A 27,300-nucleotide genomic window follows, 5' to 3' on the forward strand; every position below is an offset into this window, starting at 1 on the left:
TTCCCACCCCCATGACAGATACAGCAGATTAGACTACTTCTTTGTATCAAACAGACTGGTCCCAATGATCTCCCACACGGGAATACACGACATTTCGTGGTCAGATCATGCACCAATCGAGCAGCAGTGCGCCCAAATTTTGGCGGTCAGACCAGGGGCGAACTGGAGATTAAATGAACTGCTCCTAAAATTGCCGGAGATAGCGGACACGGTGAGAAGAAGGATAGAGAACTTTTTCAGGGAAAATGAGGGCAGCGTTGCGACGCATTCACCATTGTGGGAGGCCCATAAGGCGACCCTTAGGGGGGAATTGATTTATTTGGCAGCCAAACGAAAGAGAGAACAGGAGAAGGTGCAAGAGCAACAGGAGAAACTAGCAACTCTCTCGGCCCTACATAAGGCACATAAAAAGGCAAACACACTGAAAGAAATTTCGGATACCAAAATAAAGCTGAACCTGCTATTGACTTCCACAGCGGAGAGAGAGTTAAACTGGTCTAGGAGGAAATTCTATGACAAGGCGAACAAGCCAGATACCCTACTTGTCAATAAACTTAAAACTAAACCACCAAATTCTTATATACAGTCGATCCGGACAAGGCAGGGAGACCTTACCTCAAATCCGAAGCTCATAGTGGAGGAATTCAAGGCGTACTATGAGAAGCTATACGATGGAGATAAGGTCTCTCACTGTAAGCAGTCAGAAGCTGGCCTGAGGGCTTTCTTGAGAGACGTACAGTTGCCCGTGTTGAGTGGAGAGGAGAGGGAAACGTTACAGGAAGACTGTGCTCTGGAAGAACTAACTGAGGTAATCAAGACACTTAAACCAGCTAAAGCGCCAGGCCCAGGTGGCTTCTCAAATTTATACTATCAAAAATTCCAAAACACACTAGCACCACAGCTACTTAAACTATTTAATTCAATTCTAGCAGGCGCCCCCCTCCCGGCACAGATGCTCCAGGCGTCAATCTCATTGATACATAAACAGGGCAAAGACCCAGCAGATTGCGGGAGTTACAGACCCATAGCATTGATTAATTTGGATATAAAAATACTCGCTAAATTATTAGCTAGTCGTATAAGCCATATCCTGTCCAGACTGGTCCACCCGGAGCAGGTAGAGTTTATCGGAGGCAGACAGGTGGCAGACAACACCAGGCGGATAATAGATTTAATCGAATTGACACGGAAGAAAAACATCCCGCCCATGGTGCCAAGTCTGGATGCCGAGAAAGCGTTCGACAGGATAGATTGGCCATACATGCAAGAGACGCTTGGGGCATTTGGCTTTGGTGGTAGGGTGCTACAAGACATTCAGGCATTGTACAACGGACTCACGGCGAGGGTCAGATATCAAGGCTTCCCCTCTGACCAGTTCCCAATTAGGAGCGGTACAAGACAAGGATGCCCGTTATCATCGCTGCTGTTCGCCATCTGCATTGAACCCCTAGCAGCACACATTCGGCTAAACCCAGATATTTCAGGGACTCAGATTGGGAAACAATTGCATAAAGTTGCCCTGTACGCAGATGACAGTATTTTGATGGTGTCCAAACCCCTTACCTCTCTACCCAACATCTTCAAGATTTTAGGGGATTTCAACAAAATCTCAGGGTTTAAAATCAACCAAACAAAATCAGAGGCTTTGGATATTAACATGCCCAAGCTGATTGGGATCAATTTCAACTTTAAGTGGCAAGCCTCCGCAATTCGATATCTAGGGGTTAACATCACCAGAAATTATAAGGATCTATATAAAGCAAATTTCCCGGCCTTGATTAAGACTTTGGGGGAGGATCTCAAGACATGGTCGAGACCTGGGGTGTCCTGGATCGGTAGGATTCACAGTGTTAAGATGAATTTGCTGCCCAAGGTACTATACTTGTTCCAGACGCTCGCGATCCGGCTGGTAAGGGAGGACATCCTCGCCCTATAGTCACGTATATCTAAATTTATTTGGGGTTACAAAAGGCCCCAGAATCCAAAAAGGGATCTTAAAGAGAACAACAAACAGAGGGGGACTAGCGGTACCTTGCTTCTTATCATATCATAAGGCGGCACAATTATGTCAAATTCTCCAATGGCACATGGACCCTAGTCTCAGGAGATGGGTGGCATTGGAAAAAGAATGTTGCGCGCCAGTGGAAATTCGCAACCTCATTTGGCTGTCCAAAAAGAGTATTAGCTCTGTTAGCGAGCCGCTTTCTAATATGACCAGCTCTCTCTCAGTATGGGAGGCCACCAAATTTAGGTTCCCTGACCTCAAAGAACTCTCTGATGACCCCGCTACTGGAAAATCCAGATTTCGCCCCAGGTATGAGTGGAAAAGACTTCGCAATTTGGAAACTAAAAGGCTATACTAGACTTAAGGATCTGGAGGGTAGAAGAAAAGTGAAATCACTTGAACAAATTAAATCCGAAAAGGATATGCCAAACTCAGAATTCTTTAGATACCTCCAGATAAGAGCATTCTATAACAAATTCCCAATTCGGCCTGCACATACTAATTTTGAGCAGCTCTGTTCCAGAGCGACGGACGAAAGGGGACTAACCTTTAGAATGTACAAAGAAGAGGTCTGTTCAAACACGGACAATGACGCTAAATTTGCATACATACGACAATGGGAGGAAGACCTAGGGGAGACGCTAGAGAACGAGGACTGGGATAAAATCATAGTAGTAACGACTAAAAGTTCAATATGCACCTCATTGAAGGAGAATGCATATAAAGTCCTGATGAGGTGGTACTCTAACACGAAGAAACTGTCTAAATTTGTCAAGGGCTACCCCCCATTGTGCCCTAAACAATGTGGGGAGACAGCCGACCTGCTTCACATGTTGTGGTCTTGCACGAAAGTGGTTCCCCTATGGGAATACATTAGAGATTGGCTTCAGAGGATACTTAACCTCACAATTCAACTAGATCCCTGGCTATTCTTACTGAGTAGAAGACCCCAGGGTATCTCAAAACACAAGATGATTGCACGTTTTGCAACATCCACGAGGTGTGAGATCGCAGCTTTATGGAAACAAAATGAGATTCCTTCACACCCTAAAATTCGGAATAGAATTTGGCACATATGCCAGATGGAACAGTTGACGAGTATGGTTAACGACACTGGCACAAACTTTCTAAAAGTCTGGAAGCGCAGACGGATATCCCAGGGGTGGATGCCGCCTCAATACTGCATTGATAACCCCAGATGCGTTCTCCTTCAAAGGGGCATAATCCACAATGACGAATTAATAGGACTGGTATGGAAAAGTGGGTAGGACTGTGGTAGGCCCCGGATCAGGGAACCAGTGGAGAGACCAACTGGAGAAGAGTGAGAAACGACCCGACTCGAGAGAGGCGCTATCAACCGGCACCCGTCTGCAGTGCTCCCCCCTCTCCCCTCTCCTCCCCCCCCCCCCCCCCCCGTTACCCTACCGGGCCTTCCCGATGTTGTAAATGTTAGTCATGTTGGTCTATTGTTTGTCTAACCTACAGTAATTTGTTATGTGTTGATTTAAGGGGTGTGTAAAGGATTGACACTGTGTTGAGAGACAATGTATGTATTTCAGAAACCCAATAAAATCAAAGTTAAAAAAAAAAAAAATTTCAAAAAAAAGCTGAAACATGTGTAGAATATTATAGCACCAAAAAAAGGGAACTCTCCAAAAATATAAGAAGAGTAATCTACAGTATATACCAATTTTCGGATATTATGGTGTGAATATTTAATATTTGGAATCCTTATACAGTATCTGTATTGATGACAATAAGCCAATACTAGGAAACTGATGTTTCTTCAGAATCAGGAAAATAGTAAGTGTACATATTCAACATTGTTCATAACAGGAACATCATATTATTTATCATTTAAAAAAGCCCAATTATAGGCTCATACCACAAATTTATGGGAGATCAACTAACATCCGATGCAAGCCTGAATTATTCACTGGGCCCAATGGGTATATTGGCTCAGGGTCTAGGAAAAACTTTAATGCCACCAAAAAAATCTCAGATGACTGAAAAATGAGAAAAGCAAACTGCTAAAATCAAACATAATAATTTGCCTTAATTGAATTAGTTCACAAAACCTTTTTATAATAATAATAATAATAGATCTACAAATGTTGAAGTATATATACACATGCATGTAACATTAAATAATATTGTGAGATATTATGAAAAGTTGAATAATCAAGAATTAATAAAAAGTAGCAAAACAGCATAACAAAATAGTACAATGCAGAGTGTTGGATATCTTAATTAAGTTTAAGGATATTACCACCGACTTAAGTAAGTGTGCATTAAACATTAACTTTACGGTTATTTTTGCTAGCAAAATCACGGACTACATCTTCCAGTTTCAATTTTTGCAAAAGCTCTTTCTCAATTGAGAGTAGAGCAAGTAAAGATAGTATTTTCTGTCCCATGGTTGACCTAAGACAGTTCTTTATATGTTTCAGCTTTGAAAAAAAGAGCGCTCTCCTTCAGTTTGTTCCAAAAATGACAACATACATTCAAAAAGCAATGTTAGCATTGGAAAACTTGTTACTAAATTGTCTGCTATTTGTGCTCTAATAATTTCTGCTGGTGATTTCTTGTCTGCTGCATACATACTGTACATGTGAGAACAATACAAATGATGGGACCTATACATTGTATACAATGCACATATTTATTTATACAATGCAAATATTTGTCTATAGATCTTTCTTGGGAGCATACGATTATGAGAGGCCATGGGCCTCCAAAGACTTTAATCCGATGTCCTAACACCTATGTGGATTGTCATCTGTATTATGAAAATTAAGATATCTTCTTGAAAATGTACTAGGACTTTATATTTCAGCATTACGCTTGCAAAAAGTTCATATGCAACATATATAGGTAAACCCCGTTATAGCGCGACCCGTTATAACGCGAAATCGGTTATAATGCGGTTTTCACGTGGCTCCCGTTTTTTTTAAAATTATTTTTAATTTTTGGGGTGGGCATAAATTGGGACAAAACATCCCCCCCCTCTCACAGTATCCCCCCCCTGCTCACAGCCCCCCCTTTCTCAAAGTACACACCAGCTCACAAAGTACCCCCCCTGCTTACAGTACCCCCCCTCTCTCACAGTATCCCCCCCTGCTCACAGCCGCCCCTTGCTCAAAGTACACACCAGCTCACAAAGTACCCCCCCTGCTTACAGTACCACCCCTTCTCTCACAGTACCCCCCCTGCTCACAGCCCCCCTTTGCTCAAAGTACACACCAGCTCACAAAATACCCCCCCTGCTAAACTAGTAACCCCCCTCCCTACTCACTGTAATCCCCTTCTCAAATCCACTTCTTCTCGCCGGCTTCATACAGTTCCTTTGCGTCCTGCTTAGCGAGTGAATCGCCCACACTGCTCCCCTGGTCTCTCCCGGCAGTTGACAAAGACACCAGAGAGCGTGAAGCCAGAATCTCGATCAGACACCCCTCACGTGCGCATGTGCATGCGCATGCGCGCCGCTCGTGAGATATGGATGTGGGCTGCCTGTTCCCCCTGCTCCTCTGCGGTTCCGGCGTGTAATGACCCAGCGGGGTCATGTGACGTCACGGCATGGCAACGTGACCTTGCGGGGTCATTTGACACCAGTAACCATGGAGATGCAGTAAAGGTTAAACATAAACATGACATTAAAGTTTATTAAAAGGATTAAACATTGAATAATAATTAAACAAATGAAGTGATAACGTATACTGTATAATACAACAAAAAGTACTGTGTGTAAAATAGAATCAAACATTATAATAAAGTGACACCTAAACAAACCTCTGATCCCCTCTGCTCAGGGTTATCTCTGTCATTGTTTTCCTGCAACACACTGTCCTGTCTGAGAGCTAGTAAAATACTGTACATACTGTACTCAGGTACTGTACTTAAGCCCTCCAGATCAGTTGTTAAAAGCCTCAGATTTTCAACACTAGGAAAAGGCATACTGAAGATCCCTGGCAGGAAGAAATGGCGGAAACTTCAACCAAACGTAAGAGGTTTACTGTTCAAGAAAAAATTGCTGCGCTTGACAGAATAAAATCTGGAGTCACGCAAACCAAAGTGGCTAGAGACCTAGGACTGAATGAGTCTACAGTTCGCGGATGGAAAAAGGAGGAGGAGAAACTTCGTGATGCAGTTAAATCCATAGAAACAGACAATGGACTGAAGCGTAATCGTTTGCGTGAACCTAAAGACAGCCAGTTGGATAAAGCTGTTTTTCAGTGGTTTGTCCAAGAAAGATCCGAAGGCATACCTCTGTCTGGACCCCATCTGCAAACGCAAGCCAAAAAGTTTCACAGCCAACTTCACGGCAATGCTTCAACCTCCTTAGCGGCAAGTAGTGGATGGCTAGATTGCTTTAAATGGCGACATGGAATAAGGAAAACCGCTATATCAGGAGAGATACGGTCAGCTGATGATGAAGCTGCATGCTTGTACCCTGCCCAGCTTCAGAAGATAATTGAAGATGGTGGCTATACCGCAGAACAGGTTTATAACTGCGATGAGACCGGACTGTGTTTCAAAATGCTACGGAATACCACTCTGGCCTGTAAGACTGACGACCAGCGTACACAAGGATTTAAACAAATGAAAGACAGAGTGACAGTATTTTTTTGTGTGAACCAAACTGGAAATCACAAACTGAAGCCACTTTGTATTGGCAAGTTTAAATCGCTGCGGTGCTTCCACCATGTGAATATGGGTACTATGCCTTTTGCGTATGACTTTAGCAAAAATGCCTGGATGACTGCCAGTATTTTCGAAAGGTGGTTTCATCAACAGTTTGTACCAGAGGTCCGTAAAAACTTACGGCAACAAAGGTTGGATACAAAAGCTTTGTTGTTACTTGATAACTGCCCTGCACATCCCCCCGCCGATAGCATAATAAGCCGAGATGGAAAAATAAGGGTCAGCTACTTGCCCAAGAACACGACATCCAAAATACAGCCACTGGATCAAGGCATTATTGCAACCTTTAAGATGAACTTTCGGAAAACGCTGATACATCGAATAATCGCAAGTGATGGTTCAGTTATGTCATTTTTAAGGAAAATGAATCTAAAAGAAGTTTTTTATATTGGTGGCGAAGCTTGGGAAGCGGTCACACAAATGTGCATTTCGAAATGTTGGCGAAACATAACAGGTGCACGTCCGGTGCCGGTTAATGTTGAAGTCGCCAGTGACAGTGAAGACGATGCTGACTTTGAGGGGTTTACGGAGGAAGAAGTCACCGCCGCCAATCTGTTATTTGCAAACTATGTGAATGAAGGCCTCACAGAACAGGAAATGGCCAATGCAGAACGAGTACTGGAACCGTTCCTTGATACGGAAAGTGACTCTTGGGTCGATGGGGACAGCAGCTGTCCTACTCATGAACATATGACGGACTCAGAAATCATTCAAAGCCTTAGCAGTGAAAATACTGATTTGGATACTACAGAAGACGAAGAGGACGAGGAACCAGAGCCGCCACCAAAGATCACAGAGGCGCTGGTAGGATTACAAACAGGACATAAATTTCTAGAGACAGAAAACATCGATTCAATTACAATCTTGCAATTAAAAAGAATCATTGCAATCGTCAAAAAGAAGAAAAGAGATGCACTGAAACAGACAACACTTGATAGTTTTTTTAAAGTGTAATCTCAAGCTGTTTTTATTATGTTCAGTACTGTATGTTTTTTGTTGTACAGTTGTTACATGAACACAGAGTGCATTACACGGTTTTCACTTTAATTAGGAATTACAGCACAATTGTTAATGTTCAAACAGCAATGTACAGTAACTGGAATGTTACATGTACTGTATAAAAGCAGTTGCGAGTTCAGTATGTGCTGTATCTACAGTGGATACTGTATGTGTTTTTGTGTGTTGAGCAAAAAGTTATTTAACTTTCAGTATTTATGAGAAATGAACAACACGATAATTGGTGTTTTAAATACAGTACTTTATTGTAGAATGCATCAATAAAAGTGTACAGTACAATTGTGCATTTTCTGTATTTTTTATTCTACTGCTGAGGTTTTAAACACACACCGACACACTGTCAGACACACTGTCACACACACACACACACACACACACACACACACACACACACACACACACACACACACACACACACAATGACACTAACACACTTACACACACTTACACACACCCTTACACTAACACACTTACACACACACACAATGGCACTAACACACACTTAAACACACCCTTACACTAACACACTTACACACACGCACACACACAATGACACTAACACACTGGCACACACAGACACACACTAACACACACACTGTCCGCCCATACAGTCTGTGTAGTGTTTAGTCATAGCCATGAACAGCGCATGTGTCTGGATGTGGAGAGCATTGCACATGGCTCATGTAAACAAAGCAGGGACGAAACACAGTCTCTTCTTTGAAACCTGATCCCATGCACATGCGCAGTGCGATCCTAACACAGCAGTGATATGCTGGCCATTCCGAACACTAACAGACACCGGGAGCAGAGCTGCCAGATGCCAGGTAAGAGATTTGTGTGGTCTAGCCCTGTTACAGATCAAAGTCCGTGTATTGATTATTTTAGTATTGGTACTATTTATAGAGTGGTTAGTAATTTAATCTTTACTTACATTTAACTATCCCATGTACTAATTTGCTACATTTATTGTTTAATATATACCTATATATTTTATCCAAGTTATTTTATTGTATTAGTCTGTTTGTGTGTAGTGGAGGGTCGGGGACTTTATTACCTCTCTTACAATTTTTGGCGCTGCATGTCGGGTCCTACTCTCTGGTTAATACTAGTCTGGGGAAAGACACTGGAAGATATCAGACACCTGGAGCGTATCTATAGAGACACTTCCTCAGTTACCACTCCGAGAAAACAATTATTTATTAGGAGACAAAAAGAGGGCGAAGCCCTCCCCCAATACGCACTGGCACTGAAAGAAGCGCTCAGGCAGCTAAAGGATCCATTTGGACTGGGAAACAGTGACTGTCTGCTGAGAAACCAGTTTGCGGCTTGATTAAAATGGGATTCTCTGAGGCAAACTTTGAAGAAGCGCATCAGGTACCACCCTGAGAGGAGAGAGGGGAGAGAAGAGAGATATATAGGTTGTGGGCAGGGGATGCCACTTGTCAGGGTCTCATAGGGTTGCCTTGAAGCAGTCTGTCTGGCACTGCCCTCATGGAATTGCCAATACAGCAGCCTGTATTCTTATAGAGCCCGCCCTTACACAGTACGTCCTCTCGAGCTATTTGAGTAGCACAATGCCTTAAGCTTTGTGTGGTTGGCGCTGCCCCACCGGCTCTGGGAACGCTGGGAGAGTTCTCAGCTTTCCCTCCGGCGGACGCCGTAGCACTTAAGCGGCGGCCATTTAAAAAAATTAATTGCGGCGGCCATTTTGTTTTTTTGCGACACCGTTACTAACGCGGTGGTCTCGGGTGGACCCCGAGGACCGCGCTATAACGGGGTTTACCTGTACATATTTATTCATTGGCTGTGCGAGAGCATTTGATATCCATGCATCATATGTCTTGCAGGTGAGATAAGTATATATTTTTTCCAAATAAAGACTGATTGCTGATCATTTTTAAAATATTATAATGTTTGCAAAATAATATGTATTAGGCAAGGATTATTTACCAATTTCTAAAATGACCATATATTGGTTATTTTATAGATTTTTCTATTTCGATTATTTTTGGCCAAGCTATTGTGCTCTAAGATCCTCCCTTTTTATTTTTTTACAGATCACCTGCAAGGCCTGAAATATATATGTTCCATCAGTTTGGTTTATATTAGGCATTATACATAAATAAACTAAGGCACCAACGTACATAAAAATATATTACAGCTACAATAAAATATTTGGTGGATTATATACGAGTGTCTATTTCCAATCCTAATATTATGTACACCAATTATCAAATAAGTACATCAATTATCATAGCTCTGCAATGCTAACAGTATCTGTGGCAATGTTCTTAATGTACATTACCTTCACTTCAAAAGGATAGTGGTCAAACACTAATGGAATCATAACAGCTTCCCCAGTTCTACAACTTACATAGATCATTGGGGTCAAATGGACGTGGAGGGTCTGGATCCCATTCATCCAGATCAGAGTCGTCGTCATCGTCATCATCGTCATCCTCATCATCGTCATCCTCATCTTTTGCATCTGAATGTGCGTTGGGACTCTGCAGAGAGTCTATGTTTGCCGAGCTATCCATTCCCTCCATAGGAGGTAGGCCCTCATCATGAACCGATAAAGATGCCTGAGGAGAAAAGCACAGGTATAGCGTGAAGTCTTAACAGATTAGATAACTTGTAATACGGAGGAAGGATAGCAAGGAAAAATACACAACATAAGAATTATAAATATGATTGATCTATCTCAATTATTTTCATCGTGCTCATGCAGAATCAGAAACCACAAATCCCAATGCAGAGGCGAAACATGTAGGGTGCTTGCAGTGTTTGTTACTCAACACACGCTATTACTTTTTGTACATTGAGTGTATGGTGTAGCTCTAATCGTTTTAACCTCGCCAGCTATGGGCTGTGTCTTCTATTTCCCTACTCTCAATGCTGTCTGAGTCCGTTACTGAAACCTACCTGGGAGCGCGGCGGTGACAAGGGTGCAATCCAAGAATCTGTTCGACTTACCATATACCTCACGCTCAAATCAAGAAGCAATCTTGTGAGTTTCTCTGTTTTTCCACAGATCAGTGTTTAATTTTCTTCCTTTCGCGCTACAGGGTATTTTCTATTCTCCTACTTGTTAGATAAGGTAATTATCCAACGCTCTCAAACTGAAATAATGAACCTTCAGAATGACAGCATGCAACTTTAAGTTACAGTATAGTGTAATTCCTATGTTGTAAGCAGTTAATTAAATATCAGAAAGTAATTAGTCAGTTCAGCTATTTAAGCTTTTCAATATTTTCTTCAATTAATCAATATACAATTTGCATAGAGGAAATGGAATGCAAGCTTCTTGCTAGTAATAAACACGGAAGGGATGCCTCATTTACAGCGTACATTCAAACTGGTTGTGAAGCGCGCCATCAGCATTCCTAACAGTGTATGTTTACAACGTGAGAGCATGCAGCTCTGATCTCCACAATCACTGTTCTGTTATCAGGACTGGGGATGAAGGCCTCTGCTGAAATAGGCAGTTAGGAACTCCACGCAGTAATCCAAGCTATCAGTAATACGTTATTTAAAAAACACACCAAAAACTAATTTGCTATAGGATTTATTTCCTTGCTTTGTACTTCTACAGTACATGCAATGAATTAACTGTTCAAAACAACCTTTAGTGTAAGACACATTATTTCAGAAATTGGATGTGCATATTTGCAGAACTATGAGATGGAGACGGGACAGCAACCAGTTGTTTTCCCAAACCACTTTGAACTGTATTTTAACTATACACAAAAACCCAGTAAACATATATATTTTTACATTACATGTACTGTACATCTGGAAAGACACCTTTTAGTGCTGCATGGCAGAATAATGTGACATCTGGAACCAGAACCCGTTTGGTGTGAACCTGGTCCTACGGAAGAGGTTCATTGATGACATTTTCTTTATATGGAGGGGGGACATAGACACCTTGGAACTGTTCTTACAATATTTGAACGAGAACCCATTAAATTTAAAATTTACCAGCAAATGGAGTTCAACAGAGGATTAGTTTTTAGACCTTTCTATTTATATTGAGGAGAATAAAATGAATACTAGGACTTTCTTTAAAAACGTCGAAGCTAACAATTATATACTTAATTCAAGTTGCCATCACCCAGCATGGATTGCTAACATTCCTTTCAGACAAATGTAAAGAATTAAAAAAGGAACTCCACACGAGAGAATGTTTATCAGACACAAGTTAGAGTTTTAAAATCCAGATTTTTAGACAGAAATTATGATTTTTAGAATATCGAAAAAAGCATTGAAAAGGAAAAATGATATTCAGAGAGAGAGCTTGCTGGTTCCCAAAATAAATAACGATACTAAAAATGGTGATTTCCAAACCTTTTATCACACAATATAACAGGACAGACATGGATATTAAAAACACCATAAATAAATATTGGCATGTTTTAAAAGTTGATCCCATCGTAGGCGAATCATTAAGTGGTTGACGAAAAATAATTTTTAAGAAAGCGCCGAATTTTAAATCGGCGTCAGCACCCAGTGTTTTTAAAATGAACACAACCAAGGAGGGATGGCTACAGAAACCCGTGGGTTTCGATAAATGCATTATGTGCAAGGCATTCACATTTAGGTCGGAAGAAAAGGGAAGTTTTAAGTCAAATAAAACTGGCGAAATGGTTAAAATGAAACCTTACATTAACTGCAAGACAACGCATGCTATATACGTTCTGGAGTGCCCGTGTGGTCTCCAGTACGTTGGGAAGACTTAGAGTTCGGGTTATGGAAAACGTCGGTAATATTAGAAAAAAGCTTTTGACCGCATAGTGTTCCAAAACATTTTCTACAAATTTCACAATGCTGATCCTTGAGGGATGAAATATAGAGCATGTATCTGAATCCTGTCTGCTTCAACTCTTTGCTGTGTGTATGTTAGTATATGCAACTGAAACAATCTTAGGTAATATCCCATATCTAAATCCTGTCTGCTTCAACTCTTAACTGAATTAAGCTGACACCTAGGCAGGGAACACCCTGGGTAAAAAACCATCTGTTTGAATGTGCCTCAGATGTGCTAATTAAGCAGACAGAACCAAACTGTCAGGTGACTTTTTAGGCCCATATAAACCCAGTCAGAACAGCTAGTCTGCCTGCAGCCCATGTCCAAGTGGCCCATTATAAGTGGCAGGACCACTGAACAACTCAAGTTTAAAAGGAAGGTCAAGAGAAGTGAAGAAGTGGACAACACCTATTGGCCCTGATCCCTGCATTTGAACTACGCTGGAAAGGAGGATATCATCTATACCAGACTGCATCATTACTGCTGTGATGCTGCCTTTACCATTTATATTTGCTGTGACTTCACTTCTTCTCAAATTATGCACTTCTTTATACCAGCCTCAGTATGTCTCTAACTCTATTCATATATCTCCATCTCTCCTTCCTTCATCACTTCTCTGTTCACATGAACTCCTTTCTTACCTGCGTCCTCTGACGCCACACAGCTATATCCCCTGCAGTAAAAAACACCCCTACAAATCATCCTCACACATCCTCTTTCTATCCATGCTTCTCCACTTTGCTTCTGGGGATATATTTCCCAATCCTGGTCCCTGCTTTATTCCTACATGCGCTCGTCCTCGTCTGCCAATTGCAACCTCTACTCCTCCTGGTGTCAACCCCTCCAACCTCATACCCATCCCCTGCCACCCTCCCTCCTCTCTCACTTTCTCCTGTGCCCTTTGAAGTGCTCGCTCTCTTTATAACAAGTTCCTCTCTGTACATGACTTTTTTCTCTCTCACTCTCTGCTCCTATTTGATATAACTGAGACCTGGCTCACTCATTCTGACTCTGCTCTGGAAGCTGCCCTCTCTTATGGTGGCCTTTCTTTCTCCCACACTCCGCACACTGATGGCAGGGGTGGAGGTGTGGGGCTCCTGCTCTCGTCTCTCTGCCATTACCGAACCCTTCCTATTCCTCCATCTCTTGCTTTTCCCTCCTTTGAGGCTCACACTGTCCAGATCTTCTCTCCTCTCCCTGTCCATGTGGCGGTCATCTATCGCCCACCTACCTCTACTCATTCCCCTTCTGCCTTTCTCTCTCACTTTGAATCCTGGCTCTCTTTCTTTCTCTCCTCAGACTCCCCTGTTCTTCTCCTTGGGGACTTCAATTGCCACATTGATGACCCCTCTCCCTTGGGCTTCCCGCTTTCTTTCTCTAACCTCTTCTTTTGGCCTTCAACAGTGGACTGCAGCCAGAACCCACAAGGATGGCCACTACTTAGACCTGGTTTTCACTAAAAACTTCTCTCTCTCCAATTTCTCCCTTTCCCCTTTTCCTCTCTCTGGCCATCACCTCATCTCGTTCTCTCTATCTCGCTTCTCCCCTTCTCCACCTCCATCTACCCCCCGGTTCTGCAGAAACCTGCTCTCTATTCATTTACCTGACTTTGAGTCCACTTTACACTCCTCCCTCTCCTCTCTCAGCTTTGCTACAGACCCTGACAAACTGGTCAGGAACTACAACTCTGCCTTGTCCTCGTCTCTTGATCTACATGCCCTGCTTTCTCTCTGCCGCCCTCGCCCTTCTAACCCTAGACCCTGGCTAAATTCCCACACGCACATGCTGCGTTCCTCCACTCGTTCCTCTGAACGCCTCACACTCTCGCAGACTTCCTTCACTACAAATTTATGCTATCCTGTTTCAACTCTACCCTCTCGCAAGCTAAACAAGCCTACTTTTCTTCACTAATCATGCACAAGTCTAACCCACACCGACTGTTCTCTGTCTTTGATACTCTACTCAAACCACCCTCAGCTGCCTGTCCTTCCTCCATCTCTGCTCAGGACTTTGTTGACTATTTTAAGGAAAAGGTGGAATCCATACGGCAGAACATCCCCTCTGTTTCTTCCCCCCATCCTACACCTCTTCCTAACTCTCCTCCTGCCTTTCTTGACTCTTTTTCCACTGTCTCAGAGGAGGATGTGTCGCTGTTGATCGCCTCTTCTCCCTCTACCACTTGCTCTCTTGATCCCATTCCCTCCCATCTCCTAAAACCTCTTGCTCCTACTATAATCCCTACGCTCACACACATTTTTAACTCCTCCCTCTGCTCTGGAACCTTTCCATCCTCCTTCAATCATGCAACAGTTATACCATTATTCAAAAACAGCAAGCTTGACCCTACCTGTCTTTCTAACTGTCGACCTGTCTCCCCAACTATCGACCTGTCTCCCTCCTGCCTTTTGCCTCTAAACTCCTTGAACATCTTGAATTCTCTCGCTTGCTCCATGTTCTCAACACCTATTCTCTCCTAGAACCTCTACAATCTGGCTTCCGCACTGCTCACTCCACGGAAACAGCCCTCACTAAAATAACTGACGACCTCCATGCTGCCAAAGACAGAGGTCATTACACTCTGCTCATATTACTCGACCTCTCTGCAGCATTTGACACCGTGAACCACCCTCTTCTCCTTCACATTCTCCATACTCTTGGTATTCGGAACAAAGCTCTATCCTGGATCTCATCCTACCTCTCCTATCGTACTTTCAGTGTCTCTTCTGCTAACCTCCTCCTCCTCTATTGATCTCTCTGTGGGGGGTACCCCAGGACTCTGTCCTGGGACCTCTTCTCTTTTCTCTGTACACACTCTCTCTAGGTGACCTAATAACATCTTTTTGGTTTAAATATCACCTCTATGCTGACGATACACAAATGTACTTTTCAACATCCGACCTTACACCTGCTGTTCAAACCAAAGTTTCTGAATGTCTCTCTGCTATATCATCCTGGATGGCCCTCCACCGCCTTAAACTCAACATGGCTAAAACAGAGCACCTCATACTTCCTCCCTGGCCCTACTACCTCCTGCCACATTACTGTTGGAACTACAATCATTCCCCCAGTAGCCCAAGCACGCTGCCTAGGGGTCTACTCCTCTCTCACATTCACCCCTCACATTCAAAACATATCTAAAACCTGTTGCTTTTTCCTCCGCAATATAACAAAGATACGCCCTTTCCTCTGTTGTTCGACTGCTAAAACTCTGACTCAGGTCCTCATTCTCTCCCGTCTTGATTACTGTAACCTCCTGCTGTCCGGCCTTCCTGCCTCTCACCTGTCTCCTCTACAATCTATCGTAAACGCTGCTGCCAGAAACACTCTACTCTTTCCTAGATCTGTCTCAGCATCTCCCCTCATGAAATCCCTCTCCTGGCTTCCGATCAAATCCCGCATCTCACACTCCATTCTTCTCCTCACTTTTAAAGCTTTACACTCTTCTGCCCCTCCTTACTTCTCAGCCCTAATTTCTCGTTATGCACCATCCAGACTCTTGCGTTCTTCTCAAGGATGTCTTCTTTCTACCCCCTTTGTATCTAAAGCCCTCTCCCGCCTTAAACCTTTTTCACTGACTGCCCACACCTCTGGAATGCCCTTCCCCTCAGTACCCGACTAGCACCCTCTCTATCCACCATTAAGACCCACCTTAAGACACTTGCTTAAAGAAGCATATGAATAGCACTGTGGATATTCTGGACACATGATACATAAAGCTTGGCCCCCTGCAGACGCACTTACCTAGAACTCCCTCCTACTGTCTCTGTACGTTCTCCCTACCTACCAATTAGACTGTAAGCTCCTCGGGGCAGGGAGTTAATGTTACTTTTATGTCTAAAGCACTTATTCCCATGATCTGTTATTTATATTATCTGTTATTTATTTGATTATCACATGTATTACTACTGTGAAGCGCTATGTACATTAATGGCGCTATATAAATAAAGACATACAATGTAGAACGTAACTGGAGGGGGGACGATAGAGACAAAAAGCTGATCCAAAGAGAGAGTTTCTGGATCTTTAGAATGAAAAGGCTAATCCCGGGTGGTCTTAATATAGATATAGAAATAGCGGCCTTCCTATAAATCCTTTTATTCATTCCATCTCTTTGTCCACCATGTTCTACTCCTTTTTATCGCATGGTTACATACCTGTTCATATTTTTTCATTTTTTAATTATATGGATGCTTTCTTCTTAAATCGCGATGGTGTTTGAGGTGCATCTAATTTTTAAATAATTTATGATTACTTTTACATATATATTTTTTCGTTTATGCAGGACGCTTCTCTAATGGTCTCTCTGTCTCTCCTCAGATTCCATTGTGGGACTATTTAGGGTTTTTGCGTTCTTTTTATCCTTTTATTCTTCCTTTTATTATATGCATTTCTATTTTTATTGATGCAGATAGCCTAGCCATAGAGTTATTTATATTGTTTTCAGATGATAGTAATTTATTTGTTTCAGATTGAAGTGATTCATGTGTTATGTTGTAAACACACATTACTATATTTCTTATAATGAATCCGCATTATTTTAAATATGGATAATACAGTTTCATGTTTTTAACTACGTCATCTATCACCCACTAGGTTTTAGAGTGCCCATACTAGGTTTCTGTTCTTTGTTCGATATAATGAATCGTGACAGATGGATTTCTTTACTTTTTGTGTTATTGTTTATAGTAAAACATATGTATTAAAGATAGTTTAATTTATTCCATCATCTCTCTTATAAGTATAGAAGAGATGCATTCATCACGTATAATTTTGGAGATTTCGGATGTATTTTTAGCCTATGTATCACTTTGCATATATACTGTGTTGACATTTCTGCCAGATGAACTTTGACCCAGTATGGAGTATACATATTGGCTATCAGATGTATTGTGACCCGGATCAGAGAATCTTGATTGGCAGTATAGCGAATGGAGAAACAGCTGGCAGGGGCTTCACTGCAGGGTGCAAAACGATAGGTTATTGCAGACTATTTAAAGATTAGCAACTAGTGTCACTATTGAATCAACTCCTGAGGAAGCTTTTTGCGAAACGCGTAGAGTTGGAGACTTCGGGATCGCGACTTGGGGTGTGACGTCATCATGCTGGGACGCCAGTTGGAACGCAGTGCTGACACGCGGAAGCGGGAGGACGCCGGAGAGATGGGGTCTGTGTGCGCAACAGTCCCTGCTGTGAAGGCTACTACTGACGCAGTGTGTCCAGCATTTATCACCACCAGAGAATGGACCCAGTATCTTTTCGTACATTGCCCTGTCTGCAAGGTTCAAATGTGAGTGTGCATCATTAAGTACATGTTTTGTGCACCAATACATGTTTGTACCTCCTACACTATCCTGTTGTTGTTTTCTGTTTGTATGACTGGGTGAAAACTGCTGAAGTACCACGAGCAAGCTTCCAGGCGAGTCTACTACACTAAAGACACCACCCTGCAGTTTGGGGCTTGAGGCTTGAATATTATAGTCACATTGTGAGTGTGTTTTTGGAGAGTGCATATTCACCCCACTTATCCCTGTGTCTTAACGGGATTGCACTATCATTGTGTTTCTTTTCCATGTACCCACCGATGGCTTGTGTGTGACGATAGAGAGGATTTGGCCTGGGATTAAAGGGGTTACAACCCCATTTGGCCACCCTCTACTCTCACCTGGGAAGCAAGGGGTTAACTGGACTGGGGTCCAGTAATGTGGTTTTGCCTTGCTTCAGCCATCCAACTGTTTATTCCCCTGTAAAAATGTATTGTTTCTGGGCCAGTGTCTGCACCACACACACACTGGGGCTTAAAGGGTTAATAGTTGAATAGTGATTCTAGCCCTTTGTTTAAGTTACCCTCAAAGATGCCTGCCTACTAAATGCAAATGGTCAGGAGAGCAACCAAATGTTTAGGAAGCAGCCCCCTGATCAAAGGCTCAGCCACTCTACCTATTTGCAGGAAGCTGGAGTGGGTTGTGAGCGTTATAACTCACATTTACAAACCATAGTATCCTGCCAGACCCCCCATGTGGTAGACTGGCCAAACGCCTCTGATTTAGGAGTGGGGCTACAGAATGAGTGACCTTGTTAAATATAAGAATATTATGAGATGTCCTCGGCTGAACGTGCTAAAAGCTACATATGTGTATTCGTGGGACTGATCCGCAACTAAAGGTTACAGACACCTGATGTTTAGCCGGTCCTAACAGACAGATATTAATATCTCTCTTAATTTTAGTATTACACAGTAATATTTAGTCTCATTGGGAGCGTCATGCGTGACGGAATGTATTAATATGTCTCGCGTGCCAGTAAGTACTACTGAACTGAAGTTATGAAGTTATTTACAGTGTATATGGAATTTTGGTTCTGCTCTGAAAATGCAGACCCCCATCTGCTATGCTAATAAGGCAGGGAGAGCATCCTGCAAGAATTAACATAGCCCGGTGATCAAAAATGTAACTGCCCTGTTGTTTATACTGGGGGCAAAAACAAAGGGGCTGAGTGTTTTTAAGTGTGATACTTCACACTTACAATGGAAGCCAAAATCTGCTTCAAAGAGATTTTTTCTAGCCAACTCGGCATCTAGGGTTAAGAGATGAGTTTGACATGGTATTTAAGTCAGAGTCACCCCTTACTGAAATGTCTTCATGTCTTCATGGGTTCCTTCATGTGCTTCATTATCTGCATGTATTGCTGTGATGCAAACATCTGAAACTGAATTATGGAAGAAATGGCCCATCCTGTATCCTGATGGCTTTCTTGTCCTAACCTTTAAGTAAGTGTCCATATTTTGCCTGTTATTTGTATATCTCGTATGTTCACCTTTATCAAGGAATAAATTATATTTTATCATATCTAAGTCTCGTCCGGTTCAACCCAGTTATATCTTTGGTGGTGTATTATTAATAGCCTGTCACAAAGCTCCCGTCACAGGCTTGTTAATAAAACTGGTGGCAAGCGGCGGGGTGAACTGGACCTGTATTACAGTGTACAGAGGGATACTGTAATATAGTGGGAACTCGATGGTAATTGCGAGTTCCTGGGACTAAAGATATTGAACACACAGTGTACAACATATAACACAAGATATGGCACCTCCTCACTGTTCCCCTACAGTACTTGTGAGAAGCATTGCCTCCAGAACCAAAGTGCCGGCCATCCGTCTGACTGGAGCCGGGCACCCAGACCGGAGGAGTGCATCAAGTCGGCGCGGGGACCAGCAGCCGGCAAGGCTGAGAGAGAGACAGCGATCGGTGAACATGAAACCCGGCAGGCTGAGCAAAGATCCACAGCTGCAGCCACTGTAACCATCAAACCGCCCGGAGAGCAGGGAATGGACCCAGCTCTGGGACGGCAGAGATTTGTGGAGGGAGCGGGTCAGAAGTCTTGCGCCAGGAGAGGTAACGGCCGTTGCGGCGGCAAGTCCATTTTCCCTGGAAGAGCTTTCACTGTTATCTGCGTGGGGAGGGATGTGGTCCCAGGCGGAGCGGAACGAGCCACTTACCCCCTCCCAGGGCCCGGCGCTCAAGCAACTCCGCTCTGGACGCCGTTGCCCCTTGCTGGGGTTAGTCCACCGGTGGCGGAGGAGCTCCGGCAGGCGCTGCGGCACTGCCAACAAATGGGCCACAATAATGCCCGGTGCCCGGACCGTGCGCGGTCGGGTGAAGAAGCTCCTCAGGGCCAGCGCTCACGAGCTGCGGACAAGATGACCCAGTTAGCAGCATCCTCTGATGGCTCCTGCCCAGCCAGGGCGACAACCCTCCTCGGGACGTCTCCTGGAGAACCTGGACGGGCTGCATCAGAAACAGCGGCGGAGAGCGGCGGCCATCCACCTGATCCCGTCAGAGAACCGGCGGCGGTGGCAGAGAAGAAGCCGCCACTCCGGCATCCTGCCGGCGGCAGTTTTATTTGGGGGGAGGGTTGGGGTGTGCGGGAGGTGGGTGTTTCACATTGTTTGGCGGAGTCGGCGATTCCCAGCGATGACCGGAGCCCCACAATCCACGCCAGCGACCCTGCATCAAAGCCGGGTACTGCTGCGGCAGCTACCCAGACCTCGCCCATGGCGGCGACGGCGGCAGAAGAGCCGTGATTCCGGCAAAGTGCCGGAGCCCTTTCTAAGTGGGGGGAGGGACAGGGATGGCGAGAGGGGGTTATTTTACCAAGTTTGCATGGAGCCATGTTTCTCCACAAAGACCTGGGATCCTGGTCCTGCATCGTTCCCCCTGTGCCAACCCCGGGCGCTATTGCGGCGGCGACCCGTTGCTTCCCGGCCCAGATGATGCCAGCAGCGGCCACTCCAGTCCCCCTGCAATCGGGACCAACGAAGGCGGGGTTCTCTGCGGGGACCAGCGAGGTAAGCCAGACCACGTCGCAGACTGACCCTGACTTATTTTTCCCTATGACTGTACCCTGTTGTTTCACTATAGGGGTGACCGGGGGGTGGCAGGAGATATGGGTACCAGGGGAGGGGAAGGAAGGGCAGCTTGTAGGGCAGCTAGGCTTCCCCATTACCCTGGCGGAGCAGCAAGGGGACTCTCAGTTAAGAGACCCACTGTTGCAGCCTTGCTTTGGACTGGAGGTATCAGGGGTTGTGACAAAGTTAGACCACCCCCAGATTACCTGCCAGCCAGGAGCTAAGGTGGGTGCATCTGCACCAGCAACCCTGAGCTCATCCCCGGTAATGGGGAGGCAGTGTCAGGGAGATGGCCTCACTCAGGTGTCCCTAGGATCCAGGTTAGGATTAGCTAGGGAGAAGCGGAGTGAGGGGAGGCTGCAGGTAGGTAGCCAGTATCAGATCTCAGTGGGAGAAGAAGGGCTAGTGGTAGCCGGGGAAGGAAAGCAGCAGGTGTGGCAGCTAGAGTTCCCCATTACCCTGGCAGAGCCTCGGGTGGTGTCTCAGATCAGAAACCCCCTGTTGCAGCCTGGCTATGGGCTGGGGTTATCCTGGGCAGTGGCAAGCTTGTGCCACCTCAGGGATACTTGCCAGCCAAGAGCTAAGGCGGTTGCATCTGGAGAGGTGTCTCTGAGCTCATCCCTGGTAAGGGGGAGACAAGGTCAGGGAGGTAGGTGCACTCAGGTAGCTCCAGTGTCTGGGTTAGGATTGCCCAGGGGGGAGAGGAGTGCTGGTGGGCTGCAGGGAGGTAAGCAGTAGGCTGAGGTGCTGGGCCTAGGGGAGGCTAGGCAGGGAGACACCGTGGAGCAGGGGGAGATAGGAGGTCAGTGGGGTGTCAGGCAGCTGGCAGAAGCTAGGAATGGGCTAGGTAGGCAGAAGGTCCCTTGTTCTGAATGGCCAGGAGTGACCCCCCTGACAGATTCCCCAGGGTTCCCAGAGGAGGGGCTGTGGGTAGATTGGCAGCCAGGGAGGAGAGTCAGGAGTATAGCAGAGCAGCTACAGGTTGGCACAGGGCCAGGGCAGGTAGGGTCCCTACAGGATAGTGACATAGCTCTTTCCCAGACTTGGTTGACAGGAAAGCGACGGTCTGTGCTTGATAGCTGGTCTCTTACTGGTGCAGAGACATGCCAGTCTCTGGGCAGTGTGCAGCCTGGTCTGCAAAGGGGCCCCTTCACCATGGACTTGGTTCACCAGGCACTGGGTGGGGGGCAGAGGGAGGCAAAGGAGAATGCCCGGCGGTCACGGTGGAGCCCTGCTCCGCAGGATCTGGACTTCACTATTCACTGTGGCCAGGACAATGTACTGGACAATGCCGGAGGACAATTTTGCCAGGCCCAACCCTCAGGACTTATTGAGTGCTTCAAGGGCGCCAGTGGTGTTCAAGTGCCAGGGGAGGCAGCTGGGGCACCAGGCACCCATTGAGCAGGGGAGGTGTGACGATAGAGAGGATTTGGCCCGGGATTAAAGGGGTTACAACCCCATTTGGCCACCCTCTACTCTCACCTGGGAAGCAAGGGGTTAACTGGACTGGGGTCCAGTAATGTGGTTTTGCCTTGCTTCAGCCACCCAACTGTTTATTCCCCTGTAAAAATGTATTGTTTCTGGGCCAGTGTCTGCACCACACACACACTGGGGCTTAAAGGGTTAATAGTTGAATAGTGATTCTAGCCCTTTGTTTAAGTTACCCTCAAAGATGCCTGCCTACTAAATGCTAATGGTCAGGAGAGCAACCAAATGTTTAGGAAGCAGCTCCCTGATCAAAGGCTCAGCCACTCTACCTATTTGCAGGAAGCTGGAGTGGGTTGTGAGCGTTATAACTCACACTTACAAACCATAGTATCCTGCCAGACCCCCCATGTGGTAGACTGGCCAAACGCCTCTGATTTAGGAGTGGGGCTACAGAATGAGTGACCTTATTACATATAAGAATATTATGAGATGTCCTCGGCTGAACGTGCTAAAAGCTACATATGTGTATTCGTGGGACTGATCCGCAACTAACGGTTACAGACACCTGATGTTTAGCCGGTCCTAACAGACAGATATTAATATCTCTCTTAATTTTAGTATTACACGGTAATATTTAGTCTCATTGGGAGCGTCATGCATGACGGAATGTATTAATATGTCTCGCGTGCCAGTAAGTACTACTGAACTGAACTGAACTGAAGTTATGAAGTTATTTACAGTGTATATGGAATTTTGGTTCTGCTATGAAAATGCAGACCCCCATCTGCAATGCTAATAAGGCAGGGAGAGCATCCTGTAAGAATTAACATAGCCCGGTGATCAAAAATTTAACTGCCCTGTTGTTTATACTGGGGGCAAGAACAAAGGGGCTGAGTGTTTTTAAGTGTGATACTTCACACTTACAATGGAAGCCAAAATCTGCTTCAAAGAGATTTTTTCTAGCCAACTCGGCATCTAGGGTTAAGAGATGAGTTTGACATGGTATTTAAGTCAGAGTCACATTTTACTCAAATGTCTTCATGTCTTCATGGTTTCCTTCATGTGCTTCATGATCTGCATGTATTGCTGCGATGCCAACATCTGAAACTGAATTATGGAAGAAATGGCCCATCCTGTATCCTGATGGCTTTCTTGTCCTAACCTTTAAGTAAGTGTCCATATTTTGCCTGTTATTTGTATATCTGTTGTGTTCACCTTTTTCAAGGAATAAATTATATTTTAGCATATCTAAGCCTCGTCCGGTTCAACCCAGTTATATATTTGGTGGTGTATTATTAATAGCCTGTCTCAAAGCTACCGTCACATTGTTCTCCCTGAGTTTTCCATTATCACTGTCTAAGAGAACCAAGGAGAGAGGTTCATCAAAGGTCGAGACACCGTCACTGGGTTGTGTTTATCTGTATATCTATTTTTATTCCATTTGTTTTATATCCCTCCCCTTGAGTGAAGTTGCTACATTCCTTATCACAAGAGCGCCGGGTGTTGTTTTTGCTTTAGTGAGATTGAGCACAATGTATTGAGGCTGAGATGTGGGCTAGTCATTCAAGCAACATTACTAGTTAAGTCTTTAGCTCTTTTACAAAGTCATTTTCTAGAAGAAGCTCTGAAAGTGACAGTTCTTTCCAGCACTGAATGGGTTAACTCAGATGCTGCTGGATAGACGAGGAATATATACATATATCAAGCAGCAACAACAACAAAGAGAGACAGAGAGTGTAATAGGTTCCCTATAGACCTGTGTAATCAAATGGGGAAGAAAAGAGAGGAACAGGTGCAAGCACAGTGCGTTTAACACTGTTTGCTTCTAGTTCTCTGGATTCCATGCAGTGCGTGGGATGATAGGAAAGATCATTAATCAGTAATGAGCTGCTTGTGCCTACAGGGGAAAAGCCACGTATAAGTGAATCCTATGAACTGCTCCTTCAGACATAAGTCTGCAGACGCACAGCTTCCACGGCCAAAAAACTTTTAGAAACTTACTTGTGCAATACTCTACTTCCATTCTGATCATGTGACACTTCAACCAATGCCAGCCATAGGATTCTCTTAGTTTGAGACAAAATGATTACATAGCTACATAGGTTGAAAAAAAAAAAGACATGTCCAAATTTTACATTTAGATGACAGATACTTATTCTATATTTGCATTTATAGTAATTTGAGCCAGAAGATGACAAACAAAAAAACCCAGTGAAGCATTTTCCAACGATGTCTCATAAGGGGAAAAAAATGTTCCTTTGTGACGCAAATAATGCAATCAGATTTCTCCCTGGATCAACATCCTTCCGATGTTTACTTATTTGGTATATCCTTCTCCTTTTAAAGAGTTGTCCAATATATTGTTTCTGCCATCACCGTCTCCATGGACAATGAATTCCACATTTTAACTGCCCTTACTGTAAAAAAATTATTTTCTTTGTTCCTGGTGAAATCTCCTTTCCTCCAACCTTAAGGGATGACGGTGTGTCGTTTGTGCTGCCCATGGGATATATTGTATTGTATTTCTTTATTTATATAGCGCCATAAATATACATAGCGCTTCACAGTAGTAATACATGTTGTAATCATATAAATAACAAATCAAATAAATAACAGGGAATATGCTATAAACCACCAAATAACTGAGATTCAGGAGGCCAAAATACTTTTGCAAATGAAAAATTTCTCAAAACTAGGTCATGTTTGCATTATGTGTGATTTTAATTATCCAGACAGACTGGGGCAATGAAATTAGCATTACAACGAAATGAAACAGGATTCTGGGGTGCTTAAAGACAATTACATGACCCAAATTATTCAGGAACCAACCAGGAGAAGGGCAATACTGGATTTGGTAATATCTAACAATAACAAATATTCAAGTCCGGGAACATTTGGGTAACAGTGAATATGGTCTAATTTGAAATAAATGATCAAAAACCATATTACTTGGGTTCAACAAAGACTTTGGAAAGGCAGTTTTTAATAAACTAAGGACTAATCTAACTAAGGAATAAATTGGGATGATGTTTTTGCAGGGAAAAATGTGGAAGATAAATGTATAAGGAATGTAACACAAGTTGCAAAAAGGCAATCAAATTAGAAAAAAAGGATAATGAAAACAGGATTGCAATAGAAAGTAAGATCAACCCTAAAAAGTTTTTTTTAAGTACCTTACTAACAGAAAAATATAAAAGAAAATATAGGACCTTTCCGGTGTGAGATGGGCAGGCAACTTATTGGAGATAAGAAAAAAGCAGAGGTATTAAACGAATTCTTTGCCTCTGTGTTTACCAGGGAACAATCAATTGCAATAGTAGTGCTTCAGGAGGAAGCCATAACTTCTATATTAACAAACAATTGTTTAACCGAGGAAGAAGTTCATAGGCAACTTGATAAAATTCAAGTAAATAAGGCACTTGGCCCGATGAAATAAATACAAGAGTTCTTAAGGAGTTAAGTTCAGTAATAGCCAAACCATTACATTTAATATTCAAGGACTCCATTTCCACAGGCTCAGTAGCACAAGATTGGCGTAAAGCAGATGTGGTGCCTATATTTAAAAAGGGAGCTAGATCACAACCAGGGAATTACAGACTGACATCTGGGGAAGCTTTTTGAAAGTTTAATACTGAATAATATTCAGGAATAAGAATAGAAAACAAAATTATTAGTAATAGTCAGCATGGATATATGAAGGATAGATCATGCCAAACTAACCTTATTTGTTTCTTTTAGGAGGTAAGTAGTAATTTAGACCAGGGTAATGCAGTTGATGTGGTCTACTTAGATTTTGCAAAGGCTTTTGATACGGTTCCACACAAGAGGTTAGTGTACAAAATAAACCAAATTGGACCCGGTAAAAATATTTGCACCTGAATTGAAAACTGGTTAAAGGACAGACAACAGAGGGTTGTCATAAATTGAACTTTTTCTGGTTGGGCTAAAGTCGTGAGTGGAGTACCTCAGGGATCGGTACTGGGACCCTTGTTTTTTTATTTTGTTTATTAATGACCTTGAGGTTGGGATCGAGAGCAAAGTCTCCAGCTTTGCTGATGATACTAAATTGTGTAAGGTAATAGAATCAGAGCAGGATGTAATTTCTCTTCAGAAGGACTTGGAGGGACTGGAAACGTGGACAGGTAAATGGCAAATGAGGTTTAATACAGATAAATGTAAGGTTATGCATTTGGGATCCAAGAATAAAAAGGCAAATTACAAATTAAATGGAGATATATTGGGGGAATCCTTGATGGAGAAGGATTTAGGAGTGCTTGTAGACTGCATGCTTAGCAATAGTGCTCAATGTCATGCAGTAGCTGCAAAGGCAAACAAGATCTTATCTTGCATCAAACGGGCAATGGATGGAAGGGAAGTAAACATAAGTATGCCCCTTTTCAAAGCCCTAGTAAGACCACACCTTGAATATGGAGTACAATTTTGGGCACCAATCCTAAGAAAAGACATTATGGAACTAGAGAGAGTGCAGAGAAGAGCCACCAACTTAATAAAGGGGATGGACAATCTAACTTATGAGGAGAGGCTAGCTAAATTAGATTTATTTACATTAGAAAAGAGGCGTCTAAGAGGGGCTATGATAACTATATACAAATATATTCGGGGACAATACAAGGAGCTTTCAAAAGAACTATTCATCCCACGGGCAGTACAAAGGACTTGGGGCCATCCCTTAAGGTTGGAGGAAAGGAAATTTCACCAGCAACAAAGGAAAGGGTTCTTTACAGTAAGGGTAGTTAAAATGTGGAATTCATTACCCATGGAGACTGTGATGGCAGATACAATAGATTTGTTCAAAAAAAGGTTGGACATCTTTTTAGATGGGAAAGGTATACAGGGATATACCAAATAAGTACACATGGGAAGGATGTTGATCCAAGGATTAATCCGATTGCCAATTCTTGGAGTCAGGAAGGA

General features: G+C 43.6%; 1 protein-coding gene across 4 annotated transcripts in view; it reads right to left on the reverse strand.

Annotated features, from left to right (window-relative positions):
* Positions 1 to 27,300, reverse strand: part of PRDM10 (PR/SET domain 10) — a 164,300-nt gene that overhangs the window by 64,892 nt on the left and 72,108 nt on the right. For all 4 annotated transcript variants that reach the window (XM_075603345.1, XM_075603344.1, XM_075603342.1 and 1 more), the window contains exon 6: positions 10,098 to 10,308. In XM_075603345.1, the coding sequence (XP_075459460.1) occupies positions 10,098 to 10,308 (211 nt within the window). The remainder of the gene's footprint in view (positions 1 to 10,097; positions 10,309 to 27,300) is intronic.

The sequence above is a fragment of the Ascaphus truei genome, chromosome 6, assembly GCF_040206685.1.
Source record: "Ascaphus truei isolate aAscTru1 chromosome 6, aAscTru1.hap1, whole genome shotgun sequence".
Taxonomy (NCBI): domain Eukaryota; kingdom Metazoa; phylum Chordata; class Amphibia; order Anura; family Ascaphidae; genus Ascaphus; species Ascaphus truei.